The sequence below is a fragment of the Daphnia pulicaria genome, chromosome 1 (assembly GCF_021234035.1).
Source record: "Daphnia pulicaria isolate SC F1-1A chromosome 1, SC_F0-13Bv2, whole genome shotgun sequence".
NCBI classification, from domain to species: Eukaryota; Metazoa; Arthropoda; class Branchiopoda; order Diplostraca; family Daphniidae; genus Daphnia; species Daphnia pulicaria.
This window is the reverse complement of record NC_060913.1, coordinates 11,025,469-11,050,121: the sequence shown is the minus strand read 5'-3', so window position 1 is coordinate 11,050,121 and position 24,653 is coordinate 11,025,469. Positions and strand designations below refer to the sequence as shown.

The window sequence follows — 24,653 nt, the reverse complement described above, 5'->3', positions numbered from 1 at the left end:
CAAGTCGATTCACGAACGCGGCATTTTCTATTTACTTTTTCATGCTAGCAAAGAACGAACTTTAAAGAAAGAAAATATTCGCAAGCGCAGCTCGATTCATTTAGCTGTTCATTTTGATTTTTTATTTGGCTTTCCGTCAAGCCGATAAACAATTGAACACATATACTTTTAAATAGTTAAATCAAATAACACAAGGCACACAACAGGGCGATAGAAACAATAGCAAACTTCAATAGAAACGCAACAACGTGTAAAATTGCAAACACTACAGCTCGTCGGTTTTGTGTTTTTCAGGAGATTCTGTCGGTGAATCCTCCGAGTTTGAGCTGGGCAAACCCATTCGCTCTTCGTCTGTCAGAATGACACTGGCCTGCTGATCGATGAAAGCCTTGAGCGCTTTGTACGTGAATTCGCCACCCGTGTACGGGACTGGCGATTGTTTGTGAGCGACGGGCAAGAAGAAAAGCGAAGGGTAGCCTTTGATTTGACCGAAAATGGGATGGACATCGTTGGCCGTCGCGTCCATCTTGGCCAAGATCAAATTGGGATTGGATTTCTTCATCTTTTTGGCGAGTTTCTTGTATTCCGGTTCCAGGGCCTTGCAGTGACCGCACCACGGAGCGTAAAATTCAATCAGAACGTCTTTCTTAGACTGGAGAATCTCTTTGGCAAAAGAATTGGCGACGACAGTCAGAACGGGGCCTTCTTGCACCTTGGGCACTGGTTGCGATTTGTAGTACGGAGTGCCTTTTCCACTCGATAGCAAATCGATAAATTCCTTCACCTCTTCCGGATCAAACTCGTCCATGGGCTCCATCCTAAACTTCTGGCCGTCGAACGCCGCCACTTTGATATCCTCGTTGACGTCAGCCAAATTGAGCCCCCGTAGTTCCTCGAGGTACTCGTCTTCGTTGCTGATGGCGAATTTCGCGTTGCTCTTCTGGAATATCTTGGCCACCTCCAGAACTTTCTTGCGGATGAATTGCGTGTCTTTGACGTACTGGTGATCGAAGTTGACATCGAAGTAGACGACAATCAAAGGCTTTGTAGAGTATTTGAACGCCTCGTTCCGTTTGGTTCGCTGGCCCACAAGCGGGACGCTCTTCTCCTTAACGAAATTGACAATATCATTTGCATTGCCTACGGCTTTAAGTTGAAGGAATTCGTGAGAAGATTTCTCGTATTCAGACTGGAAAATTTCCGGCTGGTAAACGACGATCGTATCGGGAATGACTTTGTAGTGGGTCCAAATTTCTTTCTCAAATGTGTGGAGACAAGTCAAAATCCCTGTTGTATGAATACGAATTGTAAAATCAATCTGTTATAATCTTATTGTAATTAATTGTAATAACCTCTCATTTCTTCCGCAGCTGCCATGAATTCCTCGTACAATGTAGACTTGGATGAGAAGAAACCCACGACAGTCGTTTCAGTGCGATCCATCGCGCTCTTTAGTTCTCCCAACGAGCTGACGATTTTCGAGGCCGGACGGGCAAGTTCCTTCATGTGATCAACGATTCCCCTGTGCTCCCTCGGTCCTTTGTATTCAAAAACGCGTCCTTTGCGGAAGACACGCATTTGCGGATATCCGGTGATCTGGAAACTGTCCGCCAACGCCTTCTCAGCGGTTCCGTCGACTTTGGCCAACGGAATGCCGTACTCTGACAGTGACCTGGCAGCCGCTTCATATTCAGGTTGCATCTGATAATTTTTCATTCATTTATTAGCTTAATGTGTGATAAAAATTTAATTTTTTTTTTAAATACCTGCTTGCAGTGACTGCAATAGGGAGCATAAAACTGTACAAGGATCAGTTTGGCTTCGTTGATAGTTTTCGCAAAATTTTCTGATGTGAGTTCGATGACCGGAGGCAATGGGGGTTTCCAGTTAGGATCAGTTTTCTCCCTCATGTAGTCGATGATACCTATAAATATGTGTAATCAATCAGTGAAAAAATAACACTCGTCTATTGTTGAAATTCTATACCGAATGAGTTGCGTTCTCCTTGATATTGGTCCGTTTTCTTTCCATCGCGGAATAAAATTAAGCTCGGGTAACCTAATTAAAGGTAATATTTATTTGTGAATATTATAAATAATTATGAATGATTTCTTTTTACCAGTAATCATAAATTCTACTGCCAATTCGCCTTCTTTTGTTGCGTCAACTTTGGCTAGCGGAATATTTTCTTTCTTGAGCGTTTCTGCCGCTTTGGAATATTCTGGAGCCAAGTCTTTGCAATGTCCGCACCTTTTGATAAAGAATCGTTTATTTTTTACAATTTCAAAATTAATTTTAAAAAAAGGTAATTACCAAGGAGCATAGAATTCGACGAGGACTGTTGGTCTCGACATGATGAAATAATGAAAGTTTTCTCTTGTTAGAATAATAACTTCATCTTCTTCGATAAATTTGTAGTTTCCTCCTCGTCCGTCCACCACTTCCACATCTGTTCAACGTAATCAAATAATAAAACTGGATTATTTTTCACGGAAGCGAATCATTTTCAAGTCAACAGTGAATGTTTTCTTTTTTTTTAAATAAATCGGTCCAGGAAAAAAGAAATGAAAAACAACAGCCGGCGGAATAACAATGCGCTTTTTATTATTGAGTTCTATTGGACCTTGACTTCCTTTTTCAACTTTTTTCCGTCTTCGTTCCAATAAAGGGGGTAGTACAGGACATTGCACTTTCTCAAGTTTGACAGCTTCAATTGTTATTAAATTCCCACCAAGCGCCGTCAAACATTTTTCAAAAGTTATTGTGAAAAACTTACCGCCATCATTTGGGATGAATTCTGCTTTTTCGGTAGCCGAAGCGATGCAAGTGAGTGAAAATAACAGACAAAAAACAGCCCAGAATTTTCTGTGTAACAATGTTGTCATTCTCGTTTCTTTAGCAGGCGAACAAATCAAATCACAAAGTGTCGGCTGGAAGGAAACCAAAGGAATCTTCACCAATTTCCTTGAAGGTTCTACGCCGACGAACAACAAATTTACACTGCCAAGGCCAACAGAGAAACCAGTCGGGTTTTCTTCGTTTTTCTCGTTCTCAGTGTTTGGATCGGGGTAGCACAGGTAAAACTAGCATACCTGCTCAATGCCGCGGGCGGGACACGTTAGTTCGACATGTGGCCCAATCAGAAGTCGACAAGTCTCAAACTTTTTCTTTCTTCTCTGTACATTTTTCTCGCTTTAATAGTAGCGAAAGACTTAATGTAAATAACTATTGTTCTTATACATATGAAAAATAGGAGACTAAACCTGTTTTACGTTTCAGTTTTTTTTAAATAAAGCGTATCAGTAACAAAATCGCGGATGCAAAATTCGTAGAATAATTATTTAAACGTTTTCTCCCTTTCAAAATTATTTGCAAAATTTACTTTTTCATAGTTAATTTTTATGGGGAACCAAACGATGACACCAATCACCTTTTGTAAATTTATTTTTATTGATTTTTAATTTATCAATATCTCTTAAATCGTCTTTCACTTGTATTTTTTTCTCTTGAGAGGAGGCAATGGCACAGTTATTAAAAGCAGCTAGTAACGCAATTTCCATTAAGTTAAATAAGCCGAAATAAGCAAGCGGAATTTTAAATTCTTTCGTATTTCTTTAGCCGTCCGTTGCCATGACGGCTGGAAAGCGCCGGAAAAAGTCGACTGCATTCGTTTACAGATGCTCCGCCGGATGGTGTGTGGCGAGTACTAATAAATCGATACAATTCACGGCGGACATTCGATGGATCAAATGATTTTCACATTGTTTTTTTTTCAGTTGATCCAGGAGATATTTATCCACAGCGGCCATCAGTGGAGCAGCCAAATTTTTTATTGCTGTTGAAGACAAACGTCCAGTGGCCTAGATGAAACGGAGAATCACTTGGAATACGTTCGGCTCAACGTTTTGAATTTCAAAACTATATTAGTCAAATTTTCTACGGTTGCATGGGCAAACATCGCAGCAAACACCGGACTTCTTTCAGCTAAAATGTTCTTGTGGACCTCAAATTTTAAAAAGTTACGTACGCTTAAAACAACATCACTCGAAATTAATTTTGGTAATTTTGCATTTCGACCAGTGAGATACCGGTACTGCGACTACTGGGGGAAATCGGTCCAATTCTATCACTTGATTCTTGGGTATTAAGTGTTCCCTGAGAGCGCATCGCTCCTTGCTTAGTACGTGTTAGCTGAGAGTACATCACAAACACTGCAGATAATCAATGAAAAAAGCAGCGAAGTAGGAAGACGAAAGCTTACGACTTCTCGAAACAGAAACTAGGACACTGTGATGCTACTTGAGACCAATGCGCTATTTATGAAACATGGTCGTTGTATTATAAAATCCCAATAGATTGTGTTCATCAGCAATTGCTAGATTTCAAGAACAAACTTTCTTATTGTCGGACAGTGATGAGTGGGGTCTTATTTTAAAAATAAAATAAAATTTTTTTTTGCAAGACTTTTCAATTTCATGGGGTATTTTTGCATTATTATAGAGGTCATTCCTGATCAGCTTACTGTGCTGCAAGACCTTGCTTCTCATTATATTTACTTGACTCATCATTCTAATTGATCCCGTCATATTAACTTAATTTAATTAGATACCATGTATTCAATTTAATATACAGCCAACTTGAAATAGAAAAACTTATTGGACCAAATTGATAATATCTCATCTACTTGCCGTCTGCTTCAAATAAACGGAAGAGAAAAAGAAAAGAACATTGATATGAATTAATTAGTTCAAACAAAACATTGAATATTAACTGCTAGAAATACCTACTAGCACTCGCCATGAAAAAAAACAAAAAAAAACAAGCAGATATTATATCTGTTGGATATCTGAAAACAGAAAATCTTATTCTAGTGGTAATGGAGTTTATCATTTTCTATTTTAGAAATGCAAATTTACGCGATTAATTGAGAATATCCGAATCAACGAGCAACCCCAAAAAATTGGTCCTAATTTAAATGCGGCCGCTTCATTTATTTTATTTGACAAATACAGAATCCCTAAGGAGTACAGCCCTTTTGAAATATTATTTAAAAAAAAAAACACAAATTTCTTTTAGTCAATATACTGGGCTAACCAGCGGAAACCTTCCCCGTAGCCTTGACGTTTGAGAACTGAGCACATAAACAATTCCAACGGCCGCGAAGATAGTTCTGATCGTGGAGTTTTCCCCTATAACAAAATTCCGGAATGATCGTTAAATTTAGGACAAAAATCAGTAATAAAACAAAAGGCTGTACCTTTCCCGTTGTGTTGTGTAATTCGAAATAAGAACGCAACTGATCTTCAGAAGCAGCGCCAGACCTATCAATCTTATTCCCGAGAATGAGGATGGGGCAATGTCCTAACTGTTCGTCAGCTAAGAGTGAACACAATTCGGTTTTACTCTCTGGAAAGCGCTGAGTGTCAAAGGCATCAACAAGAAATACAATAGCATCCACAGCAGGGAAATAATCTTTCCAGACCCTCCGAGCTATAAAAAAAAAAAACATGTTTTCACCATTACAACATTTATTTAATCATGAAAACTTTCAGTTCATACCTTGAGTATGGCCACCCAAATCAAATGTTGTGAACCTCATGTTTCCAATAGACAATTCTTCGGATGCTGTTATCCATACAAAATTGAGTTAAGATTTTTAATACTGAATCAATAAATGAAAACTCACTAGGATGAAGAGTAGGTACGTGTTGAGCCATCCTATCATCCTTTAGCATGTGTAAAAGAGTTGTTTTTCCTGCATTATCAAGTCCGAGGAAAAGCAATTTCCCAGACTTCTTCCATAATCCTGTAAAAAATAAACATAAATATTTCTATAAATAAACCAAGCTTAGAACAAATCTTACCCAGCATTCCCAGGACTCCAGTAAACCAATCCCACACAAACATTTTGGATCTGGAAATAAATTGACAGATCTTTTTAATGCACTGGCACCTGTTAACTTTGATTTGACGTAGTAGGTTTCAAAGAACAACTTTTGAAAGAAACTGGAGAAAGCAACTTAAGATGAATGTGCTAGCCTACTAGGCAACTAAATACGTATAAGGCGAACTGTCGATCTGATTTTTGAAGCCCGTAAAAGTGAAGTGACAAAAAGGGTTGGCGTTCATCAGATGGCCTCAATTCGCCAGTTGCTGAGCCAACCCAAAATTTCGAACATGAAAATGGAGCACTTTTCACTCACCTGTTTTCAAATAAATTAAAAGTCACAAAGATTACTATTACTACTTGATCGCAATCCACTATGAATCGAAGCTCGGTGGTACTCACTACTCAGTGGTATACTCCCTCAACAAATCTCAAGCACTATGTGTTTAACGTATGCCTTAACGCTGACGTCAGCGGTAAAAGTAAAATCCGTTACTGTTATGCGCTGTTGCGACACCGTACACGACCCGTTAGCTCGTCTCCTTTCTTTTGTATCTTGAAAATTCAAATCATTTCAACATTATCAAAGAATGATTAAACTTAAATACATAGTACTACATTTTAATCAATCGTTATTGAAATTTCTTATTTAGATTTGTTAAACTTTACTTGAACGATTTGGCACATACTGTTGACGTATCAAAATTTGATAAAGAAATGTTTAGATCGTCTGCTTGCTTTTTCATATTGTCCTTGACCAAATTCCTGTGTTTGATGTTTATTCAAGTAAATCGTTTATTTCTTTTTTTTAGAAAACTGAATTAAATAGGTCAGAGTTAAATCCATGGCGAAGATGTTCACTCTCAATCTCAATTCTCAATACTCACATCAACAAAATAATGTTTGTGGAATGACAAGTAGTCAAAAGTCAATTTTCTTATGTCAAATAAATGGAACATGAGAAGATTTTAAAAACATATTTTGAATGTCTAAGCTGAAATGATTTCAACATCATTTGGTTGTTTCGCGTGTTAGTTATTTAAACTGTTGGTCAGACTGTCAAATTAATGCCTCTTTGCTGGCCACAAATTAAATCAAGTGTGCACAAAAAAATCATAGGGACATTTTAGGCTATAGGTTCTTGCTTTGTCTCATATTCCAAAAAATACCATTAAGTATTATTAGTGTGTCATTAATAGCAAACAATCATTACCAAACTAGGCCTATAATTTACTAAATAGAAATTTTAAATTTACCTTTTTCAGATGAAGCTTGTAACATGACTTATTTTTTAAAATCTGATTTGTTTCGTGACAGAAAAGTCTGGTGGCTGGCTTGGCGTAGTTTTTATTTTAGCATCGACATCGGGTCATTCGCTTTCCCCATTGAAATACCCGAATTGACGTTGTATTTCATCTGAAAAAGGAAAGCGCATTCTCTTGCACTTAATAGTACCATGGACTTTACAAAATATCTATTATCTAAGCTGTTTTAATATTGAAGTATTTTCTTATTTCCAATAGGAAACTAATCAAATGCCATTTGATCTGATTCTGTGTTACAATTTTTTAAGGAGAAATGATTTTGCTTGCAAGTCAAACAAGCTGCAAAGCGCCGCCTCAGTCTATTCATTGTTCGCACCGTCCTTTCTCCTTTGGTTGTCTGTTATTTATTTTTAAAAATTCATATACGTCTTGTATATCTTTATAATATTTCTTTAAAACTGAAATATTGAGTCATTTAATTAGACTAGCCTACTGCAAATGCAAATATTATTTTTATTTAACTGTGGCATTTTATTTATTTAGATCGCGCGCTTATTAGTTCTATCCGTCAGATACTAGGTGTCTCTGTCGTCGAGAAAACATTGAACATTGTCTAGACTCTAGAAACATTTTTGTTACGTGTTGTGAATTGAATTTCAATATCTTTTTCACTGCTGAAGTGCTGAATTTACCAGCTGATACACACTTGAGTTGGTTTCAATTCCAGGGTTCTTTTTTGAAAGAAGTAGAAATTTGTTGGATAGCGTTTTATAATGCAACATATAGATGAAACTGAAGACGGAGAAATTTCTGACGATAGTGATGTAAGATACGGTTACTGCTAAATGTTAAATTGGTTGTAACGATCCATCCCTTCTCTGGTTTTCTCTGTGTCTTCATCTCATTTTATTAGATTGAGCCATATACTGCTTTAGAAAGACCTACATCATTCACTACTGCACACCAACCCTTCAAGCAAGTTGCAGAAGATACTGATGAAGCAAGCGAGTCCAGCAGTAGTAGTGATGAAAGTAGCAGTGATGAGCAACTACAGAGGCCAGCAAAAAGACGAAGAAAAGCAGAAACCAAAGCATTAAAACCTGCCCAACCAGTTGTCAAGCACAATGTTTGGAGTACAGTAGTGTTTGAGGATCAGTTTGAACAAGACATTAAAGACATTAATGTGCATCACAGCAAGAATTACCTTGATAGGTCTAGGGATGTTGAATCTTACAACTATGTACTGTGCATGAAAAATCGCCTGGAAGAAGAAGACATTGATGAAAAAACTGAACAAAGGATCCGGAAGAAGATTGCTGATTTAGATGAAAAATATGGAGGTGGAGATCCTGTGAAAGTAGAAAAAGCAGTTGATGAAGACTTTGAGCAGAGCCTTCAGCAAACCCAAACACTGTTGAATTCTCGAAAAAGGAAAATGGATCAGAGAGATCAACAACCCCAAAGTACTGCCCCCAAATCCAAAGTTAAAGCAAGACTCAGGCGTGTTGAAGAGCTATCTGTTACCGAAAAATCTTCTGTCATGGAAGTGGCCCAGGATATAGCTCTAAAGCTTCACGAAGAAAAGATGGATTTGATTCTCCGTGTAGTTGAAATTTTGGGCAAGGAAATAACAATCAAACTGTTTTACGAAACGCAAGAGACTGAAAATGACGGAGGTATCATGGTCGCGGTAAGTTTACATACATTCTCTTAATTTGAATATACATAAATTAAAATCTCTTTACATTTATAGGATGGATCTCGGAGAAGAACTCCTGGTGGTGTCTTCCTCTACTTATTGCGCAATCACGAAGAAATCCCGATGGAAAAAATTCGCGAAATATTCAGCGAAGAAACCAAAGCAAAAGAACAACACAAACGAACTTTACGAGCTAAGAGACGGCAAACACAAGCAGACAAATTAAAGAAATCACTTCCAGGTAATAATGATTCATATTCTTACAGGTAGTGAAACGTTGCTTTTTCGCAGGATAACTTTGCAGAAGCGAAGTTTTTCGTCTCTTCTTTTTTGTTCACCTACGTTTTGATATTTATATTCTAACCTTTGCCAAATTAAAAATATTTACAACTAAGAATTTCATCTTTGTTAAGCGTACCATAAAAGTCAGTTCAATCAAGTTAAATTCAATCAATGGTTATTTGGACTTTCTAGCGCCAAATACTTTACCTGAATTGCCAACGCGAGTCGAGCTGGAGATGCAAAAGAGTCAACAAGATGCCCAACCAACAGCAACTGAACCTCTAATGAAATCAGACAATGAAACAATGATGGAGCAGCAGCCCATCCAAAGTGAAATCGCTGAAAGTGAAGTACTTGACTGTACTGACATACATTTCGATTCCGAATGAAGCATTTTTGAACGTATGAACAGCTGAGTATATATTCCTGATAAAACTCCTAATTGTATGTTTTTTTTCTCGTATTTAACATTGACGCTAATGCGTGTTTGTACCGAGACAATTTAAAATACAAATACCTTTTCAGTTCGTTGTCGTCGTGGACATGAAATTATTAACCACGATTTAATCAATATAGGTGTAGGTCAATCAATTGAACTAATAAGACGCAAGAGTATGAATTGTATTGTTATTATTCGTCTTATTACGACACAACCTGGCATGCACTTGCAAGCCTTACAAGTTCAAAACAACCACTCAGACAGTCGACTCGTACGAGATAATAAGGAGTGTTATTTCCACCGTCGAAAATGCGGATTTATGTATAGTAATATTCAACTCGTTCGTAAATGCTACTTAAAATGTCTAATGTGCATTAGTGTGAATCAGGCCGCCTACAGTAATGCATATTGGCTTCCCCAGTCGTTAACTAGTAAACTCTCGATAACAGGAACTTTCACTCTCAACAACACAGCGAAACTTTCAACTCAACACATTTTGAAAAATACAAAACAATAAAAGACCTTAAGAGTGATTTGGAAACAAATCGTCATTGACCAACAAATTTCGAGATTAAATCATTATGTGCGCGCTTCGCGGTCTCTCCATCTCTTTAATTTCTCTTACTAAAAAAGAATCCGTACAAGTGGCAGCAACAAGTAATCCCTCATAACAGTGATTATATTAGCCGACTAGGTCTATGTAATATTCTACTTTACAACGGTTTCCTCGAAAATAATAATTTAGAAAAAATGTAGTAAAAGCTATCCACAAGACATAAGAGCGATACGCTGAAGGGGGTAAAAAAAAGTCTTGAAAAACTGTTGGAGTTTAAAAATTATGTTTTTTTGTTTTTGTTTTGTTTTTTGAAGATCAGACTTGTTTTCAGTGTCCTTAACTTATCGAGATGCCGACCTGAGGCGCTTTACAAGTGACTGGTAAATGAGGAATATAAGCAAATAACAATTTGAGTGTACAGTGGAGGGACAGAATTAAGGAGGATAGCATGTCGTGAACTGCAACCACCGTGCGCGATTTGTGCAATTAGTAAATGCTCGAGTTTTTTTGTTTTTTTGTTTTGTTTTGCTTAATTTGCACCTAACTAAAATCTGCCCTTTGAGCACTACCACACGGATTATTGCTAAATAGTCTTTGGGGTTTTTTTTGCGAGGGAGGCTGCTTTAAACACGCCTTTCTTTAATACATAGGTATCGAAATAATGGCATTCGCCGTTCTCAAGCAGAACAATTTGACGACGTCAATTAAGACCAACAAAAAACAAACTTGGGGAGGGGGGATGAAATCATTGACAAAACGTTTTATATAATAAGAAATGGACTAGAGAGTCAGTGATTGGACATGTTTTTAACATCGGATTTGAGGTCGAATCTCTGCTGCTCTACTGGAGCGCTGCCGGACGGGACGCCGAAAGCGGCAGCCGCCATGGAAGCCGCCGCCGCCGCCAGGGCGAAATTATTCTCCGAGCGAGGGCGAGGAAGGCTGTACGGTGGAGACATGGTGGGCGAGTGCTGGTACAAGTAGTGATGTATCCTCCCGGTGGACGAACGTCTTCGGTGACCCAAGTGCTGACCGCCGAATTCCTCCGTGCTTCCCGGCTCCGAATGGCCGCCCGCCGACATGCCGCTGACGATGGCGTTGACCGTTTTGCAGTCACTTTGCAAGTCCTCCCGGTTGGATACCATGGTCGGGTTTTTACCAATTTTGTTCAATCTAAAAAAAAAGACAGAAAACGACGAGTTGAAATGTGTGTCCAAACGATATACAACACCCAGTATAAAAAGAAAGACCTTTCGGCTGCCACGCTTTCCAACGTTCTTCTCATGAGTGGGTATTGGTCCAGGACGGCGTTGAAGTGTTCCACCGACAAGGAAAAGAGGTTGCAGTAGGTCTCGGCCCGAACACTGGCCACTCGTCGGGCGTTTGTCAACAGGCAGATCTCACCGAAATAGGACCCGTCGCTGAGAGATGTGGCCACATCGCCGTTGCCCATCACAATGTCCACAATTCCCTCTTGGATAAAGTACATTTTCGTTCCGATGGTGCCCTCCTTGATGATGATATCACCTAAAAAAGGAAAAGTGTTTGAAATTCAAGTGTGATGGTATTGTGTAGATCTAGAACAATATGTGACCAACCTGGTTGGAAGACCTCGTAAATGAGTTTAGTAACAACGTCGGAGACGAAGGCTGGATCGGCGTTAGCGAAAAACGGCACGGAAGCCACCAGAGATCGACAGTTGAAATTGATGACATCCTGCAACAACAAAATAAACACAGTCAGATTTTTTTTGGAAGTTGGAAAAATGACGATGAAATGTCGAGGGAAGCCGACAGATGGCAAGAGACATTCAAAACTGGAAACGAGTAGTAACTTGACCACCGTTACAAGTGCAATCAATTATTCAAATGAAACCCTCATTTGAGTTAAATTAGCTACATGATGATCATGGCTAACGTATATTGAAAGTGCACTTTCACTGTTGTTCACTCATTTACATACGATGTAATTAGAAAAAGAAAAAATCACCTCTCGTCTTTTCATCTTTGAAAGATATACGAACCCAACGGGTTAGATTTTTTAATCCAACGCGAAACTTTAAAACATCCCCGATTTAAGATACCCATTCGCCTGTATCGCCTAATATCCACTGTAGACTAAAATGATAGGGAACTCTACGTTAAATCCCCTCTATTTACAATAAGGATAGAAATAAAAAGAGAAGAGGGAAAAAATAATAATGGCATGTAATAAGAAAAGGACTGAAGGACCTACTAATAAATTTAGAAAAACAAAATCATTCAAGTGGAATAGTAAAGTAGGCTGGAGATAGCGAACCCGGACAAGGCCGGTTGATAAACGATGATGGTTCCGAAAGCATAAACAAGGGTGAGAAGGGAGAGAAGACCCTACAGTTCGTGCGGTACAAGGTCATCATCAATATAGAAAAAAAAATAAATAAACAATGTATTTCAAGAAAGAGAGGGAAGAAGGATCATTAGCTTCGTCCTTAATGGCCCATAGACTCTTCTCGTCGTCACATTTTCTACTGTTATACTTAGGGGGTGGGGGGTCGGGATCGGGGTCGTACTGTACCTCGCGTAATTTCTCCGACAGCTCGCCCAAGATGGCGTCCTCATCGAAGAATTTGCCCTGGTAGCGGTGCTCGAAGTATTCGGTGATCCTTTGGCGCATGTCCCGCGGTAAACGCCGGTACGCCATGTACTCCTCCACCTGTTTCAGCTGCGTTAATCAAACACAAAACGAGACAAAGTAATAAACAAAGTCAGTTTCGTTTCGCAGTGAAATTCAAACGAACATCGGCAATCAATTTCCAAATGGTTCGATTTTGAGGATCATTATACGGTGGGGGGGGGGGGGTATAGATGAGGGTTATTATGCATCATTCATCACCGCGACGATGCGCATGTGAAATTTTTTAAATAAAATGTGAGGCGCATATCGACTTTTGCTTCGTCTAGCATAGTCGTTGACAACTCATACACAACCCACACGGCAGTTGCCCCGAACAACCCAACAACAACAATCGACTGGCCTCCAGCCGCAACAACAACAACAAAATGACCGAATTGTGTACACCTATACGATGAGATGTACGAGATAGATGGACGTGGAATAATAATAATGTTTGAACCGCCGTCACCTAGGTATCCTACATAGGGCTTCTATTGTTGTCCACCTCAGTATATAGTATATACCAGAGCTAGGTCGTAATAAAAGCGCGTTACATTTACCTCTACAAGAAGCTTCGCTATTCTGTTGTGTACATGCGAGAGAAAATAAGCGCTCCTCTACAAACGAATTGGACTCGCCTCCCACTGAGAGGGTGGTCCCTATGTCTGTACGTAAGTTTGTTGCTGTTGGCGGCCTTTTGAGTCCTATACAGAATGTTGTTGTCCTCTTTTGTTGCCTTTTGTGCGTCTACTAGCATCGACCTTCGGCCATATTTCTAAGTGCACAAATGGCCAAGCTCCGGCTCTCTCCTATAGTCTCTACCAACACGCCAAGATGAAGTACATAAACCGAGGCGCCCAGCAATCTATATAGCATCCCACACTCACGCTCATTCGCCACCGGTTCTCTCTCTATTTCTCTCACTATATAGGCGAATATAGACGCTATATTTAATGATGGAGTGCGATGTTTTCCGGTAACTAGGCCACCTTCAAAACACGGGAGCCGCCAGTGTGTATTCGACGTCCCTGATTCTCTTTTTTTTTCCCCCTTTCATTCTCTTTTGATCTTATCAGCTATTCCGCCAGCTGTATAATATTATACCTCTTCCAGTCCATATACAACAGCAGTGGGCCAAGAAACTCGGATCTATATTTATGTATGACAAACTATCGTGTGTCCCGATTATTTGGACCCCCCGTTATATAACGCTGGAATGTGACAGGACTTGTACACACTTGACTGCAATTCCCCAAGAGTAGTGACCGGCCGAAGAGAATCGGGACAAAAACAAAACAACAACTTCAGACAACCATAACCCAAACAAAACCAAAAAAGAAAAAAACCCCGAGTACAATAGCAAACAAGATCGATTCTCGGAGAGAGCCAACGCTGCACTTCACTTCCCAAACAATCAACATGTCTGGAAGATTTCCACAAGTCTTTTATCAAGCGGCTGTATATGCGAATAAATGGATGAGATGTACTTTTTCGCCAACGCGCATACATTTAGACAGTAGAGATAATCATATACCGAAAACAGTTCAATGTAGATCATATTTATAGCTAGCTGCTGTGACAGCCTAAAGTTATTTTGTGTGTAACTGAATCCCCAAAATAATTGATGAAACCGACAAATCTGCGTCTCATTTCACTATATAGTCTAATCAGCGCTATAGGGTTTTTATGACGTCAAATTTTCCCTTTGTGAATTAAATTTCGTCGACAAAGAGAAGCAACTGCGCACAAAAGTATTTATTCGCCCACAAACCTGTTCTTCCATTTTATGAACGCAATGCTAATATAGACGCAGAGATCCATATATACTATTCTATCTGCGTGCCAACGCTGTATCTAGTTCTGCTCGCTGATGATGTTTGAATAACGTCACGCTCCGTATAAATACATAGGCCTTACAGTACAGTAGTAGTATATATTATATCTATCTAGTTGATTGAATTGGATTGGAAAATAAAAGGGCCAGCTCGATTTCGGTATGAAATTCAGCCCGGCGATAAATATCTAATACAAATCGGGAATTCTCCATTATACGGGAACACGTACTCGGCTTTTCCCGCTGCAACTTCGATGAAACGCCATGATAGAATTACCAGCGATAATTCACGAACGGATTCTCTCTAACGCGAGGGGGGGGGATGAGGAAAAAAAAAAGAATCAATAGCCCGCGCCCACGTCACGTCTAAATATCAATATCGGGAAGTAATCTATGTTATATAGACCGTGCGCATACAGAACTACTACTATACATCTCTCTATAGACTCTGCGACTCTTATATTCCTTGCAAAATGTATAGAGGTACATCTACGAGCGTGAATGTGGGCGTCTTTTCTGTACAGATCCCATATAGCAACCCTCCTTTTGATGTTCAGCGTATTCGTATAACCGGGCGCATTGTCATTCAAGCAACGGTGAGAAAATGGGTACATCTTTGACGCCTATATCTCTACTGTGTATATGAAAGCACAGTCCCTCTTCGTCCAGGGGCCAGATAAAAACGTCCAAATTGCTCCTTTGATGTCAAAATCAGTCCCGCATATCTTATTGCCTGCCCAGATGTGTTTCACGGATGCATACATATATACCTTTTCACCCGGGCTTTCTCTCCCGCTTTACATCTTATATACAATCGCACACGGGGATCCTGAACTCTGCGATTTCTGTCTGGTGTATTCTCCAGAGCGACGACGGTATAAGCGTTCGGTCTGGTGCGTCTTAATAGACGTACAAAGGGGGATATGATTTGGGTTTCAAAAGCGGCTAGACACATTGACACGTCAGTGGGCGGTTGTATGAACCATCGATAGCCGGAATATCCGGCATTGCATTTGGCGTGACTGGGCATCTATAAATACGCATGTAGTACATAGTCTGCTGGTTCTATATTTTACCTTTTCGCGGTACTGACGTCGCGAAGAGTCGAGGCTCTGAATGAGATTGGTGGCGTGACCGAGGAAGAGGGCGTAGCAGGTGGCTCCGCTGATCATCGACAGCATCGTCAGCCACATGTCGGTGAGCGACTGCGGCGGGAACCGGCCGTAACCGATGCACAGCATGTGCGACATGGCTTTGAATAGGGCCCACGAGTACTGCTCCAGCCAGAAGGATTCCTGTTGGAGCCAATAAAAAAATAATTTAGTAAATGTATTATATCGGATCAATCTTTGCCAGCCTCTGCTGCTGCTGCAAATGAATTCAGCTGGTTACACATAACGTCGTCAAAAAGTCTTTTAGATATTTACGCGCTTCAACAAGGAGCGATCTTGTTATACAAGTTAAACCGTATGGCATTTTCCGTCATGTCGCATTTCCGCATCTCCATCCATCCGCCGTTTATAGCTGGAAGGAATCAAGAAGAAAGGAATAACGCGGGCACACACGGCCTGTTACACCGTGTCTACATTCAGTTAGACAGGGGCTTTGATGTATGTTTGATTCTCTAACTGCTGCAAGCTCCTTTCTGTGCTTAGTTATTAGCTCCCGCTCATTTTTTATTTTTAAACAACAGCGCGCCAGACAAAACTGGTCCCGAATTTAATCCTATCAAAGATTACACGAATTGCGTAACATAAAATTCTCTTCTATACTTCTCCGGCTCAGCATCTCTATGGCTCATCAAATTCTTATGGAAATTAATGTGACGCCCTGTATATTTAGATGGAAGAGATGATCGATATACACCACCATCACCCCCCGGCTGCGAACGCCGTTGGGCGTCCAAACGGAACGGTGATAAATCCTTGGCAAATGCGAATGATGGAGGTATCAGGATTTGCAACGTAAATATCAAGTCGATACACAAGAGCGGGGGGTTATATATAAGGCAACCAATTTCAAGTAGCTATTATAGTGTGCTGCCAGCCCCCGCGAGCTCTCCGGTCGATTATTTTCACGAAGAAAACCTCGGAGAGACTTATTACAGGACATTATTATGCGGTAATAATCCTGTGATTGAAGTTATAGGCGATGGGCGAGGAGAAGGAAAATGCCCGGCGGCAGGAATAAATAACTAACCTGCAATTCGTTGATGGCCACCCACGAGTTGGGAGGGAATCCCTGGAGCATGGGCACCAAGAACTGAAGACATCCTGACCAGTGGCCAATGAGCAGCATCATGCAGATGAGGTTGAAGATCCTCATGAAGACGCTGGCCATGTTGAGAAACTGCGGAAGCGGCCGATGCGGATGGATGATGGATGGATGGGGACATTGCACAAGTAAAAGAAACGACGGCCACGACACGGGCACAAAGAGGAAGGAATAAGAAAAGAAGAGAAAAGTTGACATGACGTAACTTGAATCGCTTATAATGCTGAAATTCCTTATCATTTATTTGTTATTTGAATCAAGAATCATTTGGCGCCCTCGACTAAATTTAATTTGAAAATGAACATTTGATTTTATCTTTTACGTCTGGTGAATGGTATGGACATAAACTTTCATAGACATAACTAAATGAATAAATCTACATAATTGACAACAGATATCAACTCTATCAACGCATCGAGGGGGAGGGGTTATGACGTAATCCACAAAAAATAACCCAATAAAAAAGAAGCTATTAATCAAAATGGGATAAAAAACAAAATAAAGCAATACAAAGAAGCGTGCTCCGTTGCCAAAGCCGTGGTTCCGCATTCGCAATCAGGAAGGCGCTCTGCATATTTTAAATGAAATCTAGACGATGAATGGGCCGTGCGTAATATTATAAAACAACGAAAGCTTTAAGAAATGAGCCGGTGATAACAAATTATTAACGAATTAATGACTCAAAACAAACAACGCAATACTAAAAGAATTAGAAAAATGGAAACAAATAAAAAAATGTCCAACGGAAAGCCAGGTGGGATGTTGTAGGATATAATAATGTCGACAAGCATCAGCACAGTCATCTAGCCAATGACAGAATGAAAGGAGACAGAGACGAAGAAAAAGAAGAAGAGAAAAAAAGTATGCGTTTTTTTTTTTCTTATGTTTGTTTTTTTACTAATAGAAATTATGGAGATGATGATGCACTCAATCAAAGCAATATTAATTTTTGGTTTTTCTTTCTTCGAGTCAACTTTTCTTTTTCTGCTTTTGGAAATTGTCTTTTGTTTTTTTAATTAACGGCAGCAGCATTAGTAACTGTTTTTGCAGCCCATCAGCACAGCCATAAGTTTTCTACAGTTCAGTATCACAAAACGGCCAACAAAAACATTTGAAATCGGCGGCTTATTTGAAAACAATCAGATTGAATCAAATAAATCGCAAATCTCTCCGAGCCGATTAGTTTTTTAAAATTTGAATTTGAATTTGTTTTTGTGTTCCGATTCGAATTTCCCCCTCATTTTGTTTTACTTGGTTTTTGATTTGTTGGTCTTGGTTGGTTTTTTTACCTTCATGATAAGGGATTTTTCTTTGTAGGACTCCTTCTGATTGCTCGCGTGAGCGTCGGAACCGAGCCGTCCCCTTCGTTCGGTCCGTTTTTTGCTCAGATTCTGTAAGTTCTGAGAGATCTGAGAGAGACAGAGAGAGAGAGACAGAGAGAGAAAGAGTGATAGCGGGATGAGCGAAAAGAGTGTCGTGTGTAACAGAGAGAGATAGAGCGTTCGTGAATAAAAACTACTATTTAAAAAAAAAATACTAGGAGCTATAGTTTTTTAATTGCTGCCTTTTTTGTTTCGCTTTCGTATCTTTTTTTTTTTTTTTTTTTGCCTTCCGGGGGGTCATAACTCACACCGAAATGATGAATCAAAGAGAAAGAGAAAATAGAGACAACAGTGATCATAAGAAAGAAACAAAAATGTCGAGGCTATAGGCCAGACACGCGTGTATAATACAAAGAAAGGGCCGAAAAAGGGGTTGCGTGCATGTCGAACTGCTTATATGCGCTCGACTCCTTTGACTTGGCCCGTCATCAATTGCAAAGTCGAAGAAAAAGCAAAACCCCAACAGCGACACACACACACACCAACACCAAAGGCGAGAGAAGAGAGAAAACTATAGTATATCTATTGGCATCACGCGGAAGAATCTAAAAACAAAAACACAAATACTTTGAACTGCGGAGTTTACAGGGTAGGAAAAAACAACCCGGAGAAGAAGAAAGGAAGGAGGGGGTTGGTTTAAATTTAAAAAAATACAAAATAAACAAACAAACAGACAAACAAACGAGCAGCCTAGACAACACACCAAAAAAAGAATAACGGGGGCGTGTGTGTATCATTCAGAGTTCTCTGGCGTCTGTGAAAAAGAAATACGCCCGGGTTCGAACGCCGAGTCGATAATAATAATAATACACGCGCCTCTACTCTCTCTCTCTCTCTTTTTCCGTGTTAGTTTCTATAGCTACACACATCTCAATCTATCTAGCTCCTATAAAGGAGCAGCCTAAAGGGGGCGACACACAACACACAGGGAGGTAAAAGAAGAAGAGCCATCCATTGAGTACTATGCTACATCATACAAAAGGATCATCATCCCTCTACTACACATCGTTCGTTCACTCTGTCTCGTATATAGAAATGAGAGAGACTCCCACCACCCGAGAGAGAAAGAAAAATAAGAAAGAAGAAAGAGAAAGCCTCCACGGGGTTGCTCTACTCTTCTGTTTTTAATGAGCGGAAGTGTGCGGAAGAGAACCGCGCCTTCTCCACACATATATCCCCCCCTCCACCCAACCCGTTTATTTTTCTTTCTGAGGCTGACAGTGCTGACATTGCTGTGTGTGTACAACACAAACGGCAACGATCTAATAGAAGAGGCCTCTGACAGTCAGTCAGTCGACTTGATGATCAATGAAACAGAAAAAAAGAGGCGACAGAGAGGCAGGCAGTCGGTTGTTATATTTAGACTTTATAAAAGCTGTAGGGGGGGGGGGAGGATCTTTTCTCTATTACGTCAGGATCGAACGAAAAGCGGATGAGAGAAAGAGTCTATCAAAGCCGATCGACGCCGAGTGTATATAGGCCCAGCGCATCAATGAAAGTCGCTTCTTATATCGTCTCTAGCTGGCTGGTCGAGATGGCAATGAACCATCACTCGTTTCAATTCCGGGCGGATGATGGATGAAGCTATATCGATTGTGTCCCGCACAGAGGGGGGCGAATCCAGACACACACACACAAATATATATCGAGAGAGAGAATAAATAATAACTCTTCTTCCGATTTCTTCTTATTCTTCGTGTGCGGCCCCTTTTCAGTCCCCACCCGACTGGAAACCCGCGGTCGTAAATCACTGCGGCCGCTGCTGCCCGCTGCACAAAATTGCCCACCGGAGTTGTTGTATGTGTGTAGGAAATATAATATATATATATCTAAAGGATGTAGCACATCATTCAACTGCGCATATACAGTAGCTATAATGTAAGGATTTATCCCGGCACCATACATTGGTTGATATTGGTCATTTGGGAAAAAGATCAAGTGCTGGGGGGAGGAAACAAGAAGCTCAACACAAAGATATCGAGATTTGTCAGAAACTTCCGTGTGTATAGTCAACTGCGTCCGTTCTAAAAACAAATCTTTTGCTGTTATGTCCGTCTATAAATGTAACTGATGATGCTCTCTCTGCAAGTAGAAAAAAGACATTTCCTTCGGCTATTTATACAATTTTTAAGAAGAAGACTGTCTGTCGCCTATAGAGCTTCTGTGTTGGAGACGATGGAAGTGTCTGACGGTCAATAATTCGAGCGACGACAGCAAACAAGTCAATTCATCAAAAGGAGGAATAAGAAGGACACTTTATTGACGACTCCTGCCCGGTCTGCTGGCACGTCCGTTTCCGACTCGGCCCATTTTTTGTATTATATTTTATTTTATGTATACGTTGGTGTGTGCGAAGGCCAATGACGCAAAGAGATTCCTGAAATTCCCCTCCTAGCCCGGCCTGTGCATAGGACACCATTTAAGGTGGGCGTTGGCCATTATAACATGACATGACCCTGTGTGTCAGCCGAGTCTCGAGAAAAATAAAAAAGATCCGCCGCGGAGAATATCCAACCCGCAGTCGAAAAATAACGAGACGCCGGAATGGTGTGAATTCGCTAGACAACAACAACGAATGGAAATTAAAGTAGGAATAATTAAACGGTTCAACTGGTAGAAGGGGGGGGGGGGGGAGGGCACACGAAACGGTCCGGCAGCTATTTATAAACTAGCAGTGGCGCATACTATATAATAATCTAATCACTCAAATGGCAGCAGTTCAATTCCGCGCCAATTTCAAATGCGTCACAGAATTTGGAAATTGAAAAGAAAAAGCTGCTCCTTTCGGTACCTCACCGAGTCATGGGATATCGCGTGCCCGTCGACAAGTTCAAACTTTGCCGTGTCGAGAGAGAGAGAGAAAAAAATCAGAAATTGGAAAGCCAAGAAATGAAATCAAATAAAAAGATTGAGAAATAATTCCACGTCAAAAAATGGATGGGGACGGGGAAACTGAATGTCGAACGAGCCCACAGACATGAACCGAAAACTTGTTCTTCATGACATTACCATACGTGTTATTGTGTGTGCATATATGTGGGTGTGTTATAGATGCCCAGTGTACACGTAATTGTGCGTGAGAATCTTCTTAACTCAAATGGGAATTCAATAAAAAAGAAAACTCAAAATAAATTGACGGAAAGGTGAAAGAAATGTAGATCTATGTCTAGACGACATTTCGTGTGGGTATGGGCGCGTCATCAGTGTACCTTTTTTTTTTCTTTCTCTTTCTCTCTCTCTATTGGTGGAATGCATCCGCCAACCGAGGTTGTGGTCGAAGATATTCGAAATGTTATGGGGTTCAACGATTCTATCGCGTGTTTTGAGACTAGATGCTATATGGGTATCCCGCCGGTGCAAAATGCTGGGGTGTGGTGGATTGGTGAGTGTGTGTGTGCAGCAAGGAATGGCCTAATCCAGCGCGAATAACCCTTCCTTTCAACTGGATTGAAATAATCACACCGGCAAACTGAACCTGGGCGATATGGCATAGACAACACAGCGCACGCAGAAAAGACATGGACACACAACCAACACAAACTGGGAACACAGCACAAAATAATAACTGACGACTATAGTTGGGAATTGAAGAAAAAATCAAATGAAAAAAAAAAATGAAATGAAATGAATAACGATATTGAAATAAAAGTCGTCATAAAAGTAAAAAATAATAAAAAAAAAAGATGGTGGATCTATCTTGTAGGAAATGTTCAAGGCCGGCTCAGCATGTATATATATATATAGTATATACTAGTGTTGTGCAGCACGGATAATAACTTTGAGGAATAAAAAACTCAAAATATAACCGAGCAAGAAAACAAAGCCAGAAGCGGTTTGGTCGATATAAATGCAACTCAATCACATCGTCCAAGAAAAAGAAAACGAGGATATGGTGACGTCATTGAATCACGGGGAGGGGTTTTTTAAAGGGCAAGAAGGTTGAATGCGCTTCTAATAATTCCAGGAAAGATGGAATTGAAATTTAGAAGAGAAGAATTTAATTTAAATGTAGAGATAATAGTCTCGAGAGAGAAAGAGAATTTGAAAGACAGATGACATTGAAATTTGAAACAAAAGTTGCGTGAATGAAGAACGAGAGAATCAAATAGGCGTGAATGATTGGATGGGGTGTATATACACAATGTGCCATGTTATGATAATAATTTGACCAGCACACACAGAGTGTAGTACATACATACTATATACTCCAAAGTGCGTTCGAAACTTTTGTGTTTGTGCCTCGTCTCTCTTTTTTCTTGTTTGAATTTCGTCCGTTTTTTATTGTCATTTATTTTATTTTTCCTTCCAGCAAAGCGCGAAAAAAAAACTTAAAAAAGGAGGGAAATAAAAATAATAAAAAAGATGAAAAGACTTACATAAACTTCCTCCCACTGGTTGACGTAGCGGACGAGTCGTGACAGTCGGAGAAGCCTCACGAGGGAGAGGAGTTTAGCCAAGCGAAGAATCCTCAAAGCCCGGCCGGCTTGCAGGATCTGAAAGCTTTCGCTAAAGTCCTGCATCCGTAGAAACTGCGCATCGCACACACACACACACAACACAATGTAGATAAAGACGAAGTACCGTTCTCCGTTGGATATACAGTAGTGGTGGTGTGTGAACATTTTTAGTTTTTTTTATTTCTCCCGATTCCCGCCCCAATGAACTGACCTGATTGAAGATGAGGAAGATGTAATCAAGTGGTATGGAACTGATCAGGTCTAGGAAGAACCAAGTGCGCAGATAGTGCCTGGCTATCAGCTTCGGGTCCAGGATGACCTGCTCCGAATTATCTTGTTGCATAATACCTGCGGCACAGGAAAATCAAAATAAATGTTGTCAAACGGGCGAGAAACAATTGGTCAATTTCCCGATGAATGATAATGAACCTGTTCGAAAATTGACGACGATGTCGATCATGAAGATGGTGTCGCTAAGGCAGTTGAAGGCAATCCAGCGAATACTTAGGTCATCGTTGAAGAAAGAGATGGCCACGGGAAGGATGATCAAGTTGGCCACCAGCAGGAACAGCATCCCCAAGTCCCAGTAAAACCTGTGATTTCCATCAAAGAGTTTGACGTTTCATTCACAAGGAAAAATTGATGAACGAGGCGCATGCACAAATGTGTATCCGCCTTTGATATGATACATCAGAAGCTATTTGACGATGAGCTTCGATCGCTGATTGATCTCGGCCAGAGATTTTGGCACAATAATTGGGAAAAAGCCCAGCTACTAAGTCTGCCATATTCTATTCATTATAGACTTTGGAAAACTGTCAAAGTCGTGTGGGGCTGAACGGCAGCTGGTTGCTATAGCGCTGCAAGTTATCCACTTTCAATTTGACTCAAGTTCAATCGGTTCTTCTCTCCCCCCGGCCTTCATCAATGCCGAGTCGAGTGAAACAGTCAAACGTTCGGTCTCGGCTTCTATATAACGCTTGGAGATTTAACGCAGCGTGCGGGAATATAGCCGCCAGCGGAATAGATATATATATATACCTGAGCCGGCCCAAAGTGCCTTTGTCTGCCTCAGCTTTAACATCGGATGATTCTCTATAATGGAGAGAAGGGGGGATGCCGGGAACGAGAGTCAAAGAGAACCGTTGTGTCTACTTTGAATTTCACGAGCTGTCAAACGCGGCTAAACGGATTTGAAACCGGCCTGATATATATTAAAGGACGGAACAAGAGCAATCCGGCTCTACTGTCGCGTGAAACTCTTTCACACGAATCACGGCCCCGATAATCACCATCCATTAGCAGCTGACGATTTCTCTCTTCAAGTTCCAGGAAATCCTTTTGTTTCGTCGGCTGTTGGATACTCTCGCCCTGTGTTGTATACATTAGTCAACCTCGATGGCCCACGGACATTCCGCCATTCTTTATTGCACAGATGAAATGCCTCGTTGGAATGTAGGCGCGAAAAAGACGGCCCAAGCTGTCAAATGGGCAATTACGTATATAGGTTGAGCTGGGAATAAAACAAAAGGGGTGGTGCTATCAAGCCCTTAAGCGCCATCGCCGTGTTGTAAATGACATTAATTATATGATGCCGGCGTCTCTATATTTAACAGCATCTTCTCTCTAGGCCGTCTCCATCTAATAAACTCGATGGCTATGGCCGTACATCTTCATTAACTGTTGCCGTAATGACTCTCCTGTCTATACACTATATAGTAGCTGGAGTGCTGTGCCTGACTTAGTATATGTCTCCCTTGCATGTTTAGAAGCCTCGTCCGTCCGGGGCTGAATGGTAATAGTATATGTGGGGCCGCCATTTAATGGCCGGTCGAGACTAACGGGCTTTCACCATGTCACATATAAAATAAGGAAAAAAACAAAGAACATGGAAACAGAGTCTGCGGAGAAGAAGAAACGGAG

General features: G+C 40.5%; 4 protein-coding genes and 1 long non-coding RNA gene across 5 annotated transcripts in view; 2 read left to right on the top strand and 3 right to left on the bottom strand.

Annotated features, from left to right (window-relative positions):
• Window positions 1-99: 99 nt before the first annotated feature.
• Window positions 100-3,075, bottom strand: LOC124312560 (probable protein disulfide-isomerase A4). The gene is made up of 7 exons (XM_046777060.1): window positions 2,777-3,075; window positions 2,314-2,449; window positions 2,120-2,250; window positions 1,987-2,058; window positions 1,767-1,924; window positions 1,353-1,701; window positions 100-1,287 (listed from the first exon to the last, which is right to left on the bottom strand). Exons 1-7 carry the CDS (start codon window positions 2,883-2,885, stop codon window positions 266-268), a joined length of 1,977 nt encoding a protein of 658 aa, XP_046633016.1. The 5' UTR covers window positions 2,886-3,075; the 3' UTR covers window positions 100-265.
• Window positions 3,076-3,211: 136 nt separating this feature from the next.
• LOC124312601 lies at window positions 3,212-4,429 on the top strand. Its single transcript, XR_006910588.1, has 2 exons — window positions 3,212-3,703; window positions 3,777-4,429. It is a non-coding gene; the product is annotated as an uncharacterized LOC124312601 (long non-coding RNA).
• Window positions 4,430-4,980: 551 nt separating this feature from the next.
• On the bottom strand, window positions 4,981-6,350 carry LOC124312591 (GTP-binding protein SAR1-like). Its single transcript, XM_046777066.1, has 6 exons — window positions 6,204-6,350; window positions 5,865-5,914; window positions 5,687-5,806; window positions 5,560-5,625; window positions 5,258-5,490; window positions 4,981-5,189 (listed from the first exon to the last, which is right to left on the bottom strand). Exons 2-6 carry the CDS (start codon window positions 5,905-5,907, stop codon window positions 5,073-5,075), a joined length of 579 nt encoding a protein of 192 aa, XP_046633022.1. The 5' UTR covers window positions 5,908-5,914; window positions 6,204-6,350; the 3' UTR covers window positions 4,981-5,072.
• Window positions 6,351-7,738: 1,388 nt separating this feature from the next.
• LOC124312575 (phosphorylated adapter RNA export protein-like) lies at window positions 7,739-9,661 on the top strand. The gene is made up of 4 exons (XM_046777061.1): window positions 7,739-7,976; window positions 8,066-8,842; window positions 8,906-9,092; window positions 9,326-9,661. The coding sequence occupies exons 1-4, from the start codon at window positions 7,926-7,928 to the stop codon at window positions 9,520-9,522; spliced, it is 1,212 nt and encodes a 403-aa protein (XP_046633017.1). The 5' UTR covers window positions 7,739-7,925; the 3' UTR covers window positions 9,523-9,661.
• Window positions 9,662-9,746: 85 nt separating this feature from the next.
• LOC124336252 (potassium/sodium hyperpolarization-activated cyclic nucleotide-gated channel 4-like) overlaps window positions 9,747-24,653 on the bottom strand; it is a 39,329-nt gene continuing 24,422 nt past the window's right edge. Inside the window, exons 3-12 of the mRNA XM_046790023.1 lie at window positions 23,160-23,323; window positions 22,942-23,078; window positions 22,650-22,802; window positions 18,181-18,300; window positions 16,817-16,966; window positions 15,694-15,912; window positions 12,685-12,831; window positions 11,727-11,844; window positions 11,379-11,655; window positions 9,747-11,301 (exon numbers count right to left, since the gene is read on the bottom strand). Of these exons, the coding sequence (XP_046645979.1) occupies window positions 10,917-11,301; window positions 11,379-11,655; window positions 11,727-11,844; window positions 12,685-12,831; window positions 15,694-15,912; window positions 16,817-16,966; window positions 18,181-18,300; window positions 22,650-22,802; window positions 22,942-23,078; window positions 23,160-23,323 (1,870 nt within the window). The 3' untranslated portion in view covers window positions 9,747-10,916. The remainder of the gene's footprint in view (window positions 11,302-11,378; window positions 11,656-11,726; window positions 11,845-12,684; window positions 12,832-15,693; window positions 15,913-16,816; window positions 16,967-18,180; window positions 18,301-22,649; window positions 22,803-22,941; window positions 23,079-23,159; window positions 23,324-24,653) is intronic.

Bases quoted from the DNA above. Each gene is read 5' to 3' on its own strand.
- LOC124312560 (XM_046777060.1), bottom strand. From the start codon at position 2,885: ATGACAACATTGTTACACAGAAAATTCTGGGCTGTTTTTTGTCTGTTA. The intron at 2,251-2,313 runs GTAATTACCTTT...CTTTATCAAAAG, and splicing joins GTCGAATTCTATGCTCCTTG to GTGCGGACATTGCAAAGACT. The intron at 1,702-1,766 runs GTATTTAAAAAA...AAAAATTATCAG, and splicing joins ATTGCAGTCACTGCAAGCAG to ATGCAACCTGAATATGAAGC.
- LOC124312591 (XM_046777066.1), bottom strand. From the start codon at position 5,907: ATGTTTGTGTGGGATTGGTTTACTGGAGTCCTGGGAATGCTGG. The intron at 5,807-5,864 runs GTAAGATTTGTT...TATTTTTTACAG, and splicing joins TGGAGTCCTGGGAATGCTGG to GATTATGGAAGAAGTCTGGG. The intron at 5,190-5,257 runs GTACAGCCTTTT...ATTTTGTTATAG, and splicing joins TACACAACACAACGGGAAAG to GGGAAAACTCCACGATCAGA.
- LOC124312575 (XM_046777061.1), top strand. From the start codon at position 7,926: ATGCAACATATAGATGAAACTGAAGACGGAGAAATTTCTGACGATAGT. The intron at 8,843-8,905 runs GTAAGTTTACAT...TTACATTTATAG, and splicing joins ACGGAGGTATCATGGTCGCG to GATGGATCTCGGAGAAGAAC. The intron at 9,093-9,325 runs GTAATAATGATT...TGGACTTTCTAG, and splicing joins ATTAAAGAAATCACTTCCAG to CGCCAAATACTTTACCTGAA.